Genomic DNA, 16,351 nt, shown 5'->3' with positions numbered 1-16,351 from the left:
TCTATCTATCTATCTATCTATCTATCTATCTATCTATCTATCTATCTATCTATCTATCTATCTATCTATCTATCTATCTATCTATCTATCTATCTATCTATCTGAAATAAAATCAAAATAATCCATCCACAAGAAAATTACATTTTATTTTTCTACTATATTCATGATTTGTAGTATCTTGAAATCTCCTGTCCAACACGTTGCATGGCTGTTTGGTCAGATTATAGTTAGGACAGACTCTTGTCTTTGGTGGAGTGTGTGTGGACACTCTTATAGTGCCTCTCTCTACTCATATGGACTAATTGTATGGCGTGGTGAGTGCCTATCTATCCATTAGATTAGGACAAAAACAAGACGTGTGGTGGTCAGTAGATGAAAAGCAGACTTTTATTAACAAACATCTATTTACACTGTGGTCAGCAAACACGTGTTGATGGACAGGCAGTCAATGTAGAACAATAGAGACCAAACACAGGGAAGAGATACAAAAAGGGCTTAAAAAACACCTGTAAAAAGAGACAGAGCCATTAAGACGGGGGGAAAAATGTGTGATACAAATGTACATCATTCCTTTTCTCATTATAACACATATGCAGAAGACTATCATTGCTGGCTTATATATTCAATATCCTAAAATCTACAATTACAAATGTACATGGATATTTTCAGAGAGCGGTACAAAATGTTGAGATGTTGTGTACAGAAGGACATCGAACACTAGGGGGCAGGATAGCCTAACAGAAAACTGGCCACCATTACAGCAAGTCTGGAAGTGTTACACACACTCATAAGAATAAAACTTCCGCTGAGCCCGTGCCATGTTTAAAGGAGTAGTTCACCTTAAATAAAAACTGTCATCATTTACTCATGTTGTTACGCTTTTGTTGTTGCACACAAAACAAGATATTATGCAGAATGCTCCGGTAACTCTTTCCCATTCGCAATCATATGACTTCATGGAGCATACGTTTATGAAATCTGAAAATGTATTAATTAATTATACGTAAAAGAGCAACGTGCGCATTCTTCAAAAGTTCTCCTACGGGACATACAGGTAATACCTTTAAGAGCATGATGTGTCCTTCACCATCAGGCAGTGCACAAATCTCATGATATGACACATTACAGGCTTGATCATACTGACTTTTGGCCTTCACATCTCACTTTACAAAGAAATAGACAGCCCCCCTCTCCAAAACATGTCACACACACACACACTATTATACATTTAACATCGCATGTCAGGTCAATCAGTTGTGCTTTGAGGTTTATGTTTCCAGTAAAAGCTACAGTAGCTCTGCATCTACAGTGAAAGACATTGACAGCCACTCAACCGTTTCCAAATTCATATAAACCACATGCTGACGATTTTTGCTCACAGGCAATTGATATTTGATTACGAGCACCATTCAAATGAAAGAACCCCTTTCTGTTTCATAACATCAGACAGTCTTATAACAATATTAATGAAAAACATTTCAGTTTGAATAGCATGAGGTTATGTAGTATATTGTATACTGCCCAACTAGTTTCTGTTAGATCTAAAGGCTGATTATACAAACACACTGTGCAATAAATGATGATTTAATAACATTAAAAATACTGACAGTGACCCCAAAATGTTTGAACACTTAAGTCACACTTAAAATGGACACATTTCATTGCATCGGATACAAAATATCAAAGCAAGAATCATCTGCAAATAAAAGTGGCAAGGCGATTTTCAGTCACTCGTAAGGTTCTAGAACCAGACGCATCATATATAGAACCTTTTAGGGGGTTCCATCATGGGATCATTTTCATTTTAATCAGCTAATTTTTTAAACAGCTTATTATAACAGAAAATAATTAAATAACCCATGAAACATGAGAGTATTATGCAGTCGTTGAAGACATTAAAAAATAAAGGTTCCAGAAAATTTTATAATGCCATCCATGTTGGGGAAAGTTACTTTTACTTTAAGTAATGCGTTACAATATTACATATCTACCTAAAAAAGTAACTAATTACATTACTTACACTGTAAAAAATATATTGTTGGTTTAACTTAAAGTAAGTAACCTGGTTGCCTTAAAATTTAAAGTTCATTGAAATGGAAAAAACGAGTTAATACAATGAAGGAGATTGATTTAATCATCAGAAACTCGAAATAATAAGTTATCTGAACTAAATAAATTATTTAAGTTGATTTGACAAAAGAAAAAAATGTGATTACAAATCATGAAAAGATTTTTTTTTTACAGTGTAGTTACTTTTTTTGTAAAAATGTTCTGTCACTTTTTCTCAACTTGCTTGTTGTTTTACAAGAAAACTTTTGCTTATTATTATTCGTATGATTGAATTGGATCATCAGGTCAGCGACAAAGACATTGCTTAATAAAGTGAGATTAAATACATAATGTTCATTTGTATTTTTAAACGAGTTTTAATTTCACTTTTTAATTTATTTTGAGGAATACTGAATCTATGTGAGATTAATAAATGCTCAAATTTAGTCTAGAACAACAATAACCGTCATGTTCTGCACTTTCTCTCGACGGGAGAGCTGTAAGTCAATACATGGGAAAACTAAGTAACTTGGGTTACTTATTTGAAAAAGTAACTCCGATATTTTGTAATTTTAAAAGTAATATGTTACTTTACACGAGTTACATGAAAAAGTAATGTGATTACATAACCCGCGTTACTTGTAATGTGTTCCCCCCCCCCCCAACACTGGAATGCCATAAAAGAACCATTTTTGGTTCCCCCAAAAACTTTTCTGTGAACAGTTCCTAAAAAAAAAAAAAAAAAACGTTTCCCACTTTTGTGCAATGGAAAGGTTCTTTAAAGATTCTTCAATGAACCATCAATGCACATAAACAACTTTTATTTTTCAAGAGTATTATAGAACCATATTGGCATAAAGTGTGCTTTAAAAAGAGTCAAGAACCCGACTGAGCTTGTATAACACATATCTGACCTACCGTCATGACATTCACACTGTTTAGTGTGATTTGAGTGTCCAAATACAGGGATCACTGCATGAATCTAAAACCAAAAACTGAATCTGAAAGTCAATCATGAGAATGGTACATCACACTATGACATAAAACAAATTTCAGAAAAGCTAATTCTGTCATGTATTTATTAGGGCTGCCAAACGATTAATCGCGATTAATCGCATCCAAAATAAAAGTTTGTGTTTACATAATGTGGGTGCACTGTGTATAATTATTTTATATATATAGATATACAGTAAATACACACACATGCTTGTATATATTCAAGAAATATTTTCATATATACTGTATATAGATTTATATATAATTTATATTATATATAAATATAAACATTTTATATATAAATAATATTTTTTTTCTTAAATATACACGCATGTGTGTGTATTTATATCTATACAGTGCACCCATATAACCCACACCACAAACTTTTATTTTGGATGCGATTAATCGCGATTAATCGTTTGGCAGCCCTATGTTATTTCTTTGCTTCTATTTTTGACTGGCTTTGTCCTGTGCCCCCTGTCCTCCTCTCGGCTCGCTCCTCTGTTTTACTGCGCTCATCCTGTGTGAAGGTAAACAGCACACACTGGCCCTCCTCACACACACTCAAGTGCACAGACCACACACAACACCGCTCAGAACACAGGGCCTTTTTTCTTTAGATATGCTTTACAGCCACTTGTAGAAGTGTCTAAATGAGGCGGTGTTTCGTCCAGAGCTGACACTCTTTAAACAGAGGAGAGGCGGGAGAGAGGAGGAACGGGCAGAACGGCTTCTCTTCAGGACACCCTCTCATTTACGAAGACCTGGAAAACACACACAGAGAAATGCTATTAGAGTGAACCCATATTTCGGTTCGACAGATTGATGGTTGCTGGTGGTTCTTTAATTCTGTATGTCACTTTTTATTTTACTTAATTTTCAGTTTATTTTATGTTTTTTTGGATAGATTTGGTTAAATTTGAATGTATACACTACCATTCATAACTTTAGACTTTAGGTCAATAAGAAGACATTAAAGGGATAGTTCACTCTGAAATTAATTTTTGGTATGTTTTATCTTACCTCAAGGGCATCCAAGATGTAGGTGTCTTTGTTTCCGCAGTAGTTTCAATTTTTATATTTTTAGGTCAAACCGTTCTTGTTTGTCAGTCATATAATGGAGGTCTATGGTCACCACCTCAAAGAGCATGCACAGAGAAGTCCAAATTAGACACGAAACGAGCTGTTTGTGTGAAAAAACGAACAGTATTTATATCGTTTTTACCTCTTGTAACCACAAATCCCCTGTGCCCTTAGCTCACTTGGACGTGGCTGTGGTTAAAAGAGGTAAAAACGATATAAATACTGTCCGTTTTCTCACACAAACCGCTCGTTTCGTGTCTTAGGCCGTCAATGTGTACTTACAATTACGAGTCATTAAATCATGTTTAATTTGGACTTCTCTGTGCATGCTCTTTGAGGTGGTGACCATAGACCTCCATTATATGACTGACAGACAAGAACGGTTTGACCTATAAATATCAAAATACTTCGGAAACAAAGACACCTACATCTCGGATGCCCTTGAGGTAAGCTAAAACATACCAAAAATTAATTTCAAAGTGAACTTAATATTTTACCCTACAAGGAAACATAACATTATTCAAAAGTGACATTTATAATGTTACAAAGGATTTCCATCTCAAATAAATGCATTTTCTAAACTTTCACGGCTTCCTCAAAAATACTAAGCAACTGTTTTCAATATTGATGATAATAATAAATGTTTTTCGATCATCAGTTCATCATATTAGAATGATTTCTGTAGGATCACGTGACACTGATCTTCTCTCAGAATTATAAAAAAAAAATTACTTACCCCAAACTTTTTTTAGGGCAGATATTTTATTTTATTTAATTATTACAATATAATGCTATGGTTAAGTTGTTATTGTTAAATGCATAATAGAGTTTAGCACTATTTTACACTAATAGAGTAGAAAGTTTTTATTCATATTATTGACTGTCAAATAAACTATCAACCGATTCATACGATTACTGGCCTGTTTTCCCACCTTAGACATCTTTATCTGCAAAATCCACTTCCCATCAACCTCTGATTACAGTACTAGAAGTTTAAACTTATTCCCAACACACACACACACGTACGTGACGTACCTGCTGGGTGATTTATCAAACTCCCTGAGACCGTGAAATGGTTGTGTATCTAAAGACGGGACAAGTGCTTCTCTCATTTGCAACTAGTCTGATTAAACTGTCATGAAAAATGTCCCTAGGGCAAATAATGTGTTTAGCCCCTCCATGTGCACATATTGAAAAGGCTTCTTTTGCAGACGCTCATTACAAATCCTGCATAATTTAAGGCTTATTGAAATGAGGCCAGACCCGGTCTCAGAGGGACCACTCCACTGATCCATATTCTCCATATGCTAAAGATGAAACCACACAAGACAGCAGCAGGTAGAAAACACACTGTACGACTCTACAATGAAAAACTAAACCACAAAAAATAGCTAGCTCTGAACTTCTAGCTTGATGAGTGCATGACACACTTTTACACTTCCGTTTTCAGCAGTCTGGCTTGAGAAGCAAAACAGATTTTTGTTTTTATTATTTCTTCAGAAGATGCTATTATTCCACTTGGCATATAACTATGAGAAATGTGTGAGTTGGCCAAACAGTGTGCCGCCTCCGGCTGCCAGCGTTTAAAGCAAGATCTGACATTAACTGGTTTTGCAGCACAAAGTCCTGGCATAGTTCTCTTGTTAAAAAATTAAATGTAACATGGAAGCACATGGCACTTTTCATGATAAAGGAGTAGCTCACTTTTAAAAAACTTTGCTGATAATTTACTCACCCCCATGTCATCCAAGATGTCCATGTCTTTCTTTCTTCAGTCGAAAAGAAATTAAAGTTTTTGATGAAAACATTCCAGCATTTTTCTCCATATAATGGACTTCAATGGGAACCAAACGGTTCAAGGTCCAAAAGACGTTGTTCGAATCTTTTCCAGAGTCAACTCGTTCATTTAGTTCGTTGAATGCACCAAATGACAAGAAAAAAGATTCGTTCATTTTGATTTTAAACGAGTTCGAACAGGAGAGTCACGAATGCGCATCACAGAACAGAGCAAGGCGACCATTTGAGCTTATAAAACTTAAACTTTGTTATTTATTTATTAAATGAGCGATCGTTTCGCTTGATAAGACCCTTATTCATCATCTGGAATCGTTTAAAGCCCTTTGAACAGTTTGCAGTTTGTACTGAAACTGTCTTTTGGACCGTTTGGTTCCCATTAAAGTCCATTATATGGAGAAAAATGCTGGAATGTTTTCATCAAAAACCTTAATTTCTTTTCGACTGAAGGAAGAAAGACATGGACATCTTGGATGACATGGGGGTGAGTAAATTATCAGCAACATTTTTTTTAAAGTGAACTACTCCTTTAAACTTATAGAGTTTATACTGATAGCACACATGTAATATTTGCCAACAACAACACATATTAGTTGATATAAAAGTTCTTTAATGTTCGATTTAGCTTCAGACATTTCACTAATCCCTCGCTGGACAAGGTCAGAATGCTTATTGAAGTGCTAATTAAGAACTTACACTAATTAAAAGAAAACTAAGTTTAATTAATGCTTTAGATAAGGGGCAAGCAGGGACATGTGTAAGAGGATCTGTCTGACCTTTTTCACACACAGAGGATGTGACTGGATTCACAGTCACACATTAAGGATGTTTACTGGCATCGATCCTTACACAACTTTTAACATCCATTGGAAAAAGGTTCTTCAGATTATTGATCTTCACACTAAAATTATAGTTATTTTAAGAACTCTTGGTAACACTTTACTTGAAGGGGTGTGCATAAGACTGACATGACACCTTCATAATCATGACATTACATATGTAATGAATATGGAAGTTTTTTGCATGTTTTGACAACTGTTATTAAGTGTCTTTCGCTCAATAATGACATTTTTAATGCAAATATGACATTGTTTGAGATGTCTTTGTTATGACATCTTGACATAAACCAATACATCATAACCTGTCAGTGTCTTTGTCATCATGATAACATAACTTGACATAAAATGTGGTTGGCTTTGACATTGGCTGTCATGAGGGCATTATAACTGTGTCATTAATATTTCTCATGACCTCAACTACAGTGGTAATAATTGATTTTGTCATTAAAAAGTTATAATGGTTTCATGACAGCCAATGTCAAAACCAACCACCTGACAGTTTAATGTAATGTTAACCAATAAAGCTAGGTGCTTTCTTAAGTGTGATAATTAATCTGCTATGTCATGTTTATGACAGGTTGTGTTGTCTTAGTAATGGCAAGTTATCATGACAAAGGCACTGACAGGTTATGATGTATTGGTTTATGTCAAGGACATCTCAAACAATGTCATATTTGCATTAAAAATGTCATAATTGAGCGAATGACACTTAATAACAGTTGTCACAAACATGCATAAAACTTCCATATTCATAACATATGTCATATCATGATTATGAAGGTGTCATGTTAGTCTTATGAACACCCCTTCAAGTAAAGTGTTACCGAACTATTCACTGAAAGCTACTTTAGGGAAAGAAAGCGTTGTTTTTATTTTGACTGTAAATTTAACTAAATTGATTTTCAAACTGATGACATTACTAACTGTCCCCAAGTGGAAGTTTTATCAGATTTAGCTTGGACACACTCAAGCGCGCACACACACACACACACACACACACACACACACACACACACACACACACACACACACACACACACACAGGTACTTACTGATGCACGGGCTTTAACAGAAGATGAGATGGTTTCTCATTGACATGGTAGAGTGGGAATGGGTCAAATCCACCAATAAAATCAACTGAAAACCAAACAAAAGATGAAATTAAAGAATGAAAGAAATCAAACAGGAAAACGAGCCATGAAGAGAACAAATGAAACATGAAATGATAAAAAAAAAACATGAACGGACATAATGTTTGACAGAAATATGAATCAATACACCACACTACACAAATCATTCACATTGGACAGAGATTTGATATATTCACACTAACACACACACACACACACCTCGGCTTGAAGTCAAGTTGTATTCTCTGTATCTGAACAAGTCTCAACTCAATGTTTCTCTTTCTCTCTCTTACACACACACACAGCAGAATGATTTGATTTTCACGATCTCGTTCAGCCCAGAGTGATTCGGACTCCACACACACACACACACACACACACACACACACACACACACACACACACACACACACACACACACACACACACACACACACACACACACACACACACACACTGTCATTTCTAACTTCTACAGCAAGAAAAGAGGGAGAGACTCTCCCTGCGTCCCAATTCCAATACCAGCTATTTTAAATATAAATAAGTGTGTGAGATTCAAACGAGCCCCAAAGCACAGTAGGTTGAACATCGTGTGTAAATGATGCATGATTTCTGCTGGGAGTTATATGCTTACCCACAACCCACTGCACTACAACGTTTTTTCATTTCTTTCCTCCGTAAACAAAAACGGGTGTTCTTGTGTATGTGTAATAAAGGTAATGGCTTTAGCTAGATGTTAACACCTTTTCCGATGAGGCGAGTGAAGAAGTAAGTTACTGCTGAGAGTATAAGAAGTCCCTGGGCTGGAGGCCCAGTAAACCAGCTCAATCTCTTCCATCTTCAGATAGGGGTATTACTTTATTTTATTTTATTTTTACTCTTAACTGTTTTTATTTATATTGATTGCATTTACTGAATTAGCACTGTGCCACTGTTCGTCCGATTGTTACTGTACTTCATTTTATTTTTGATACTGTATTTTATTTTTATTATTATGATTTTTTTTATTCTAAACTGTTTTAATTATTCTGATGTCTTTAGATTATTTTAATTTCTTCCACGTAAAGCACTTTGAATTGCAACTATGAAATGTGCTATACAAATAAACTTGCCTTGCCTTGCCTTGCCTTTTCAAAAGCACAGTACATGAAAAACATCTGAGGTATCAAGATCAATATGATGTTATCAAAGGCACCAGCGCACACATTTAAGTGTAGACTTCGTAGGTGCAATATGGTGCAAGTGACCGTGTTTCAGCCGTGACTCACGAGAGCTCAAACAAACCTTTCAGTCGATCCATAAAACTGCAACAGAAGGCAATCTCATTCTCAGGAGCAATTTCAGCGTCATGTTTACACACACTGAACATACAGCAGGACTGGAAATAGCAGGGCTGGTTTGTTTATCATAAACGACAGGCTTTGAGCTCGTAATGTGTCATTAGCGTTCGAGCTCCAGAGACTGCGCTGCGATGTGTGGAATGCTGGGAAGGCAGAGGCAAATGGACGACTTCACTCGTACTTACTGTGTGAAACACACACTTCCAGAGCAAACAACCACGTCTTAGACAACCACTATACTCATCCGCATGCACACACCACTTTCAGGTGTTGAGGGTGAAATATTAAAAATATGGCTATCTAACACAATTTCGATGGTCCACTTTAGATATTTTACTAACTATAAGTAACTTTGCTCAACTATGTCAAATAACCCTTATTAGAGTATTAGTAAAACAACAGAATACTATATGATAGAGTTTTGGGCAGTGTTCGCAATCATGACCTATAATTCACTATTCCCGACACTCGTCCACTTATAGCGCACTTGTGAGTGAATGAAAACGTGTGGGAAGCGCTGCTGCTTTTGAATAGTTTGTGTTTGCCGTTTAATAATTATTTGAAAATTGGCAAATTGGAAGCTCCAATAGTAATGAAGAAAAGTATGACATGGAAACTAGGATCTATAAAACAATTTAATTATCAATTAAAAATGAATTTAGGAGGGAGGGATGGATGGATGAGTGTGTGTGATGGATGAGTGTGATGGATGGATGGATGGTGAGTGTGTGGGATAAATGGATGGATGAGTATGTGGAATGGATGGATGGATGGATAAGTGTGTGGGATGAACGGATGGATGGATGGATGAGTATGTGGGATGGATGAGTGTGTGGGATGGATGGATGGATGGATGGATGAGTGAGTGTGTGGGATGGATGGATGGATGGATGAGCGTTTGGGATGGATGGATGGATGGATGAGTGTGTGGAATGGATGGATGGATGGATGAGTGTGTGGGATGGATGGATGGATGGATGTATAAGTGTGTGGGATGGACGGATGGATGGATGGATGAGTATGTGGGATGGATGAGTGTGTGGGATGGATGGATGGATGGATGAGTGTGTGGGATGGATGGATGGATGGATGAGTGTTTGGGATGGGTGGATGGATGGATGAGTGTGTGGGATGGGTGGAAGGATGAGTGCGTGGGATGGATGGATGAGTTTGTGGAATGGATGGATGGATGGATGAGTATGTGGGATGGATGAGTGTGTGGGATGGATGGATGGATGAGTGTGTGGGATGGATGGATGGATGAGTATGTGGGATGGATGAGTGTGTGGGATGGATGGATGGATGAGTGTGTGGGATGGATGGATGAATAAGTGTGTGGGATGGACGGATGGATGGATGGATGGATGGATAGGTATGTGGGATGGATGAGTGTGTGGGATGGATGGATGGATGGATGAGTGTGTGGGATGGATGGATGGATGGATGGATGGATGAGTGTTTGGGATGGGTGGATGGATGGATGAGTGTGTGGGATGGGTGGATGGATGAGTGCGTGGGATGGATGGATGAGTTTGTGGAATGGATGGATGGATGGATGAGTATGTGGGATGGATGAGTGTGTGGGATGGATGGATGGATGGATGGATGGATGAGTGTGTGGGATGGGTGGATGGATGGATGAGTGCGTGGGGTGGATGGATGGATGAGTTTGTGGAATGGATGGATGGATGGATGGATGGATGAGTGTGTGGGATGGATGGATGGATGGATGAGTGCGTGGGGTGGATGGATGGATGAGTTTGTGGAATGGATGGATGGATAAATGGATGGATGAGTGCGTGGGGTGGATGGATGGATGAGTATGTGGAATGGATGGATGGATGTATAAGTGTGTGGGATGAACGGATGGATGGATGGATGAGTATGTGGGATGGGTGAGTGTGTGGGATGGATGGATGGATGGATGGATGAGTGTGTGGGATGGATGGATGGATGGATGAGCGTTTGGGATGGGTGGATGGATGGATGAGTGTGTGGGATGGATGGATGGATGGATGTATAAGTGTGTGGGATGGACGGATGGATGGATGGATGAGTGTGTGGGGTGGATGGATGGATGAGTGTGTGGGATGGATGGATGGATGGATGAGTGTGTGGAATGGATGGATGGATGGATGAATGGATGAGTGTGTGGGATGGATGTTTCAGCTGCAGTCGGCATCTTCTGGCGAGACAGTAATTCATTCGCCGCCCGACTCTCACAGTGCATTATGGGTATTCTTTAGCCGTGGAGCGTACAACGGTTTTAAACTTGTTATTGCGGTGCATTATGGGATTGAATGAGGGCACTCGATAGCCACTACAAATGTCTGTCCCCTCAAATAGTGCCCAACTTAAGGTTTGCTTTGCATCACAGGTAGAGATCAGACAATCAGACAAATCCAGCACTCTGACTCTACCATGCTGTCTGTGTGTCTATCTTTCTTATGCCTGTCTCTCTGCTCTGTGTCCTGCTTTCACCAGTCTCTCTCTCTCTCTCTCTCTCTCTCTCTCTGGATAGTGTAACATATTTACATTGGGGAAGCGCTCACTAACGTTCAGCACTACACTATTCTGACCCACTTTCAGAAAAGGCAGCTGTTCTTCAGAGCATCTCTTTAGTCTGCACAGGAATCTGCTGAGCGCTGATAACCAACCAGACACTCGAGGTGCCACACACACTCTCTCTCTCTCTCCCATTCCCGCTCTGATATCAAGCCAGAAGTGGGTTTCCTTTTGGTAAAGGCAGGTCTCGTAGAGAATCCGGGCTTAGATCAGTCCCCAGGAGCCCACGCGTCCCCGTAGCCGGTGCTGGGACGACCTGTCCGCTCATATTAGATTAGATTCACACAAGTGACTGCTGCTGCTGCTTTTAATGAGCCCACGATAACAGCGGGACCGAGACTACAAACTAATTATGCATGCAAGTCATTTAAAACAGAAAGAAAAAGAGCGAGAGAGATGAGAAGGACGAACAAGGTAGAAGAATAATCAAATGATAAAAATGAAGTCTGACACATTATTATTCAAATCACCTGTAGGGAGAGAGAGGGAGAGAGAGAGAGAGGGAGAGAAGGAAGAAGAGAGTAACAGAAAGAGGGAAACTTCAGAGGCGAGGAAGTGCCGTGGAGAAATTAAATCCTCCACTTCAAATGAGCGTGTAAATGAACCACACACAGCTTTGCATGATAGAAAATATCAAACAGACATACTGGGCTGATCACACACACACACACACACACACACACACACACACACACACACACCAATGTAGCATAAGGAAAGGAAAAAGTTCTTTAGCCAAAAAATTCAACCTTACCCGCAATCACAAGTTAGCAATCATCTACACATACTAAAATACATATTTAGTTGATGCTATAATGAAACAGTGGGACCTCCACTAGAAATCCCATGGTTTAATACGTTTTCTTTCCTGACAAATTTTCCAGTGAAATGTATATATATATTTTCAATACCCCCAAAAATCCGCAATTTACGTCCCAGTCTCAGACCTGCAAAAGCCCATTGACGGCTTGTTCCACGGATGAAAGCTATGAAGACACTTTCAAACACGTTCAAGACACTTCCTTCGCGCGCAATTGATGCTCTGAAAGCTATGAAATGGCAGCTTGTTCAACAGCCGCCTGAAAAATTATTTATACACTCTAAAAATGCTGGGTTGTTTTAAACCAACTTTGGGTCAAATATGGACAAACCCAAACGTTGGGTTAAAAATGTAATTAAAAAATTTGTCCATATTTCACCGAAAGTTGGGTTAAAACAACCCATCAAATTTTGAGTGTATAATGTATTATTATAAAATAAAAAATATGATATAATAATACATTATTAATGTATTTATATATACTGTGATGTGTATACACACAATACACAATATATATATATATATTATATATATATATATATATATATAATAAAATGTTGGGTTAAAAATGTAATTAAGAAAATTACAGTTGAAAGTGAAAGTTGCATTAAAATTTTAAATTACATTTTTAACCCAACGTTTGGGTTTGTCCATATTTGACCCAAATTTGGGTTAAAACAACCCAGCATTTTTTAGAGTGTAGGAGTGAATTCAATATGATTGGGACACGTTTTTCTAGTCGTCTCAATTGCAAAAAGTGTCCCAATCAACCTGAATTCATCTGTACTACTCGCTTATTGATTAATCTTTAACCAGGAAGATCCCATTGAGATATCAAATCTTTTCTTCCAGCACGACCATGTGATAAAATAAAGAGATAAAAACAGCATTTATCGTGGATAGCAATAATATGTATTGTGTATAGTTCCCCCAAAATGAGTTTTAGTGTTAGTACTATATTAAACTATATATAGTATATCCACTCTAAAAATGCTGGATTGTTTTTAACCCAACTTTGGGTCAAAAAATGGACAAACCCAAATGTTGGGTTAAAAATGTAATTAAAAAATTTAACCCAATGGCTGGGTTTGTCCATATTTGACCCAAAGTTGGGTTAAAACAACCCAGCAATTTTTAGAGTACAATGTATAATAATGCAATCTGGGAATATTTATGGCTCCTGATAATGCCAAATTTCTTAAGTTACCAGTTAAAAGTGGTCAACATTATTTTAAATATATCTAGTGAGTGACTGAGTGCAAGTATTGGTCTAAAATAACTCGTGAATAATCATGAATATTTTTAATCTGGTGTCAATACACTCTAAACGATGCTGGGTTGTTTCAACTCAAATTTGGGTCAAATATGGACAAACCCAAATATGTTGGGTTAAAAATGTAATTTAAAATTTGAACCCAACTTCAACTTTCATTTTCAAATGACATTTTTTTTAATTACATTTTTAATCCAACATTTGGGTTTGTCCATATTTGACCCAAATTTGGTTTGAAACATCCCAGCATTTTTAGAGTGTATTGTCCTGTGCATTGGGTTAGCAGCTCCAAGTCCAAGCCTATTCATTTACACCCACAATGTAACACCAAATTTAGTCCAGTATGGTGATATGTATCAAATCGTGACATGTGACAAGCATTAGCACAGCTGAACACACCCAACTAACTGTGATTTGTTACTTGCTATTACAAATCCTTTTCATTCTACAGTGTAAACAATGCTGGGTTGTCTTAACCCAAATTTGGGTCAAATATGGACAAACCCAAGTGTTGGGTTATAAATATAATTTCAAATTTTAACCCAACTTTCACTTTCAACTGTACATTTTTTAAAGTACATTTTTAACCCAACATTTGGGTGTCCATGTTTGACCCAAATTTTGGTTGAAACAACCCAGCATTGTTTAGAGTGTAGAAAGAATCTCATTGGACAAATTTCTATTCGCCAAAATATGTTCATGATTTGTAATCACAACAATTTTTCTTTTGTTAAATCAACTTAAATATTTTATGTAGTTCAGATAACATAATATTTTGAGTTTCTGATGATTAAATCAATCTCCATTGTATTAACTCAATTTTTCTATTTCAATGAACTTAAAATTATAAGGCAACCAGGTTACTTCATTTTTTTAAGTTAAACCAACAATAATTTTTAGAGTGTGTGAAGAAGACTGCTTTTATATTTCTTTGGTCTGGAAGAGGAAGATAGTCATTTTTATCCCCTCACATGTACTAAAAGTTTATTTTGCAAACTTTTAGCAGCGCACTAACATACTGACGGCCTCAGAGCTAACAGGCATGCAAGCCATTTGGATTTCATGTGGTCTTCAAATCCCCATGGCTATGAATAAACCTCGAAGCAATAAAACGTTCCTCTGTGCACTTGCAAACACTTTACTGGTGGTACATTTGAACGGGGCATAAGTATAGAGTTCACCCGAGCACATGTACGCTGCCTAGAAAACACAAAAAAGACTGGCCGCCTCCCGTCGAGTGATGACGCTCAAAGACCATCAGAAAACAAAGGCAAACAGGAAGTGGCTCTGACGGATAAAAGTCGACTATTTCAGCGCGGTCGAGTCCCTCCTGTCAGCGAGGTTCGGCTCTGCGGGGAATGTTTAGTCATGGAAAGGCCAGTAACTCAGGGGAAAGCACTAATAATCAGAGGAAGGCTGGTGTTTAGCCCGTACAAACAGGGCAGTGGCTTATCGCACCCCGTGGGCTTCACTCAGGTCCTCTCCCACTCAGCCTATCCTGCCAAGAGCAAATATTCACTGTTTATGCACTGCAAACTGTTTTGTATTATTGACGTGAAGTGCATTCCTATGGCCGTCGTCAATCCAGGAACGGAATTCCAAAATGGTAAACTCTAAAAAAATACTGGGTTGTTTCAACCCAAATTTGGGTCAAATATGGACACACCCAAATGTTGGGTTAAAAATGTCATTTAAAAAATTTACAGTTGAAATTACATTTCTAACCCAACACTTGGGTTTGTCCAGATTTGACCCAAATTTGGGTTGAAACAACTCAGCATTGTTTAGAGGAATCATTGAGAACAGTTGGCACTGGAAAGCACTTTCTTGCGAACTGTAATCTGATTGGCTATCTTTGTCTGTACTGATATCTTCCAAGAATGTTACACACACACACACACACACGTCTGGTTCATTATCTTTGTGGGGACTCTAAATACACTGTCAGAAAAAAAAGTACAAAATCTGTCACTGGGGCTGTCCCTTTTCAAAAGGTAAACTTTTTTTAAACTTTCCATTTTAGGTCCTAATATGTACATTTTAGGTGTTAATATATACATTGTAGGTGTTCATATGTCCATTTTAGGTCCTAATATGTACATTTTAGGTGTTAATATGTACATTGTAGGTGTTAATATGTCCATTTTAGGTCCTAATATGTACATTTAAGGTGCTAATATGTGCATTTTAGGTGTTAATCTGTCCATTTTAGGTCCTAATATGTACATTTTAGGTCCTATTATGTCAATTTTAGGTCCTAATACGTACATTTAAATGGCTAATATGTACATTTTAGGTGCTAATATGTACATTTTAGGTGTTAATATGTCCATTTTAGGTCCTAATACGTACATTTTAGGTGCTAATATGTACATTTTAGTTGCTAATATGTCCATTTTAGGTGTTAATATGTCCATTTTATGTGTTAATATGTCCTAATATGTACATTTTAGGTGCTAATA

The 16,351-nt window shown here is 37.4% G+C and overlaps 1 protein-coding gene across 3 annotated transcripts in view; it reads right to left on the bottom strand.

Annotated features, from left to right (window-relative positions):
* Window positions 1-364: 364 nt before the first annotated feature.
* Window positions 365-16,351, bottom strand: part of nkain4 (sodium/potassium transporting ATPase interacting 4) — a 75,309-nt gene continuing 59,322 nt past the window's right edge. For 2 of the 3 annotated variants that reach the window (XM_039684452.2, XM_089124188.1), the window contains exons 6-7: window positions 7,814-7,898; window positions 365-3,809 (exon numbers count right to left, since the gene is read on the bottom strand). In XM_039684452.2, coding sequence (XP_039540386.1) covers window positions 3,800-3,809; window positions 7,814-7,898 — 95 coding nt within the window. In that variant the 3' untranslated portion in view covers window positions 365-3,799. The remainder of the gene's footprint in view (window positions 3,810-7,813; window positions 7,899-16,351) is intronic. The other variant, XM_039684453.2, reaches the window with a different exon arrangement.

The sequence above is a fragment of the Pimephales promelas genome, chromosome 20 (genome assembly GCF_988280905.1).
Source record: "Pimephales promelas chromosome 20, fPimPro1.hap1.1, whole genome shotgun sequence".
Taxonomy (NCBI): domain Eukaryota; kingdom Metazoa; phylum Chordata; class Actinopteri; order Cypriniformes; family Leuciscidae; genus Pimephales; species Pimephales promelas.
Note: the sequence above shows the minus strand (reverse complement) of the source record. Positions and strands in the feature narration are given on the sequence as shown.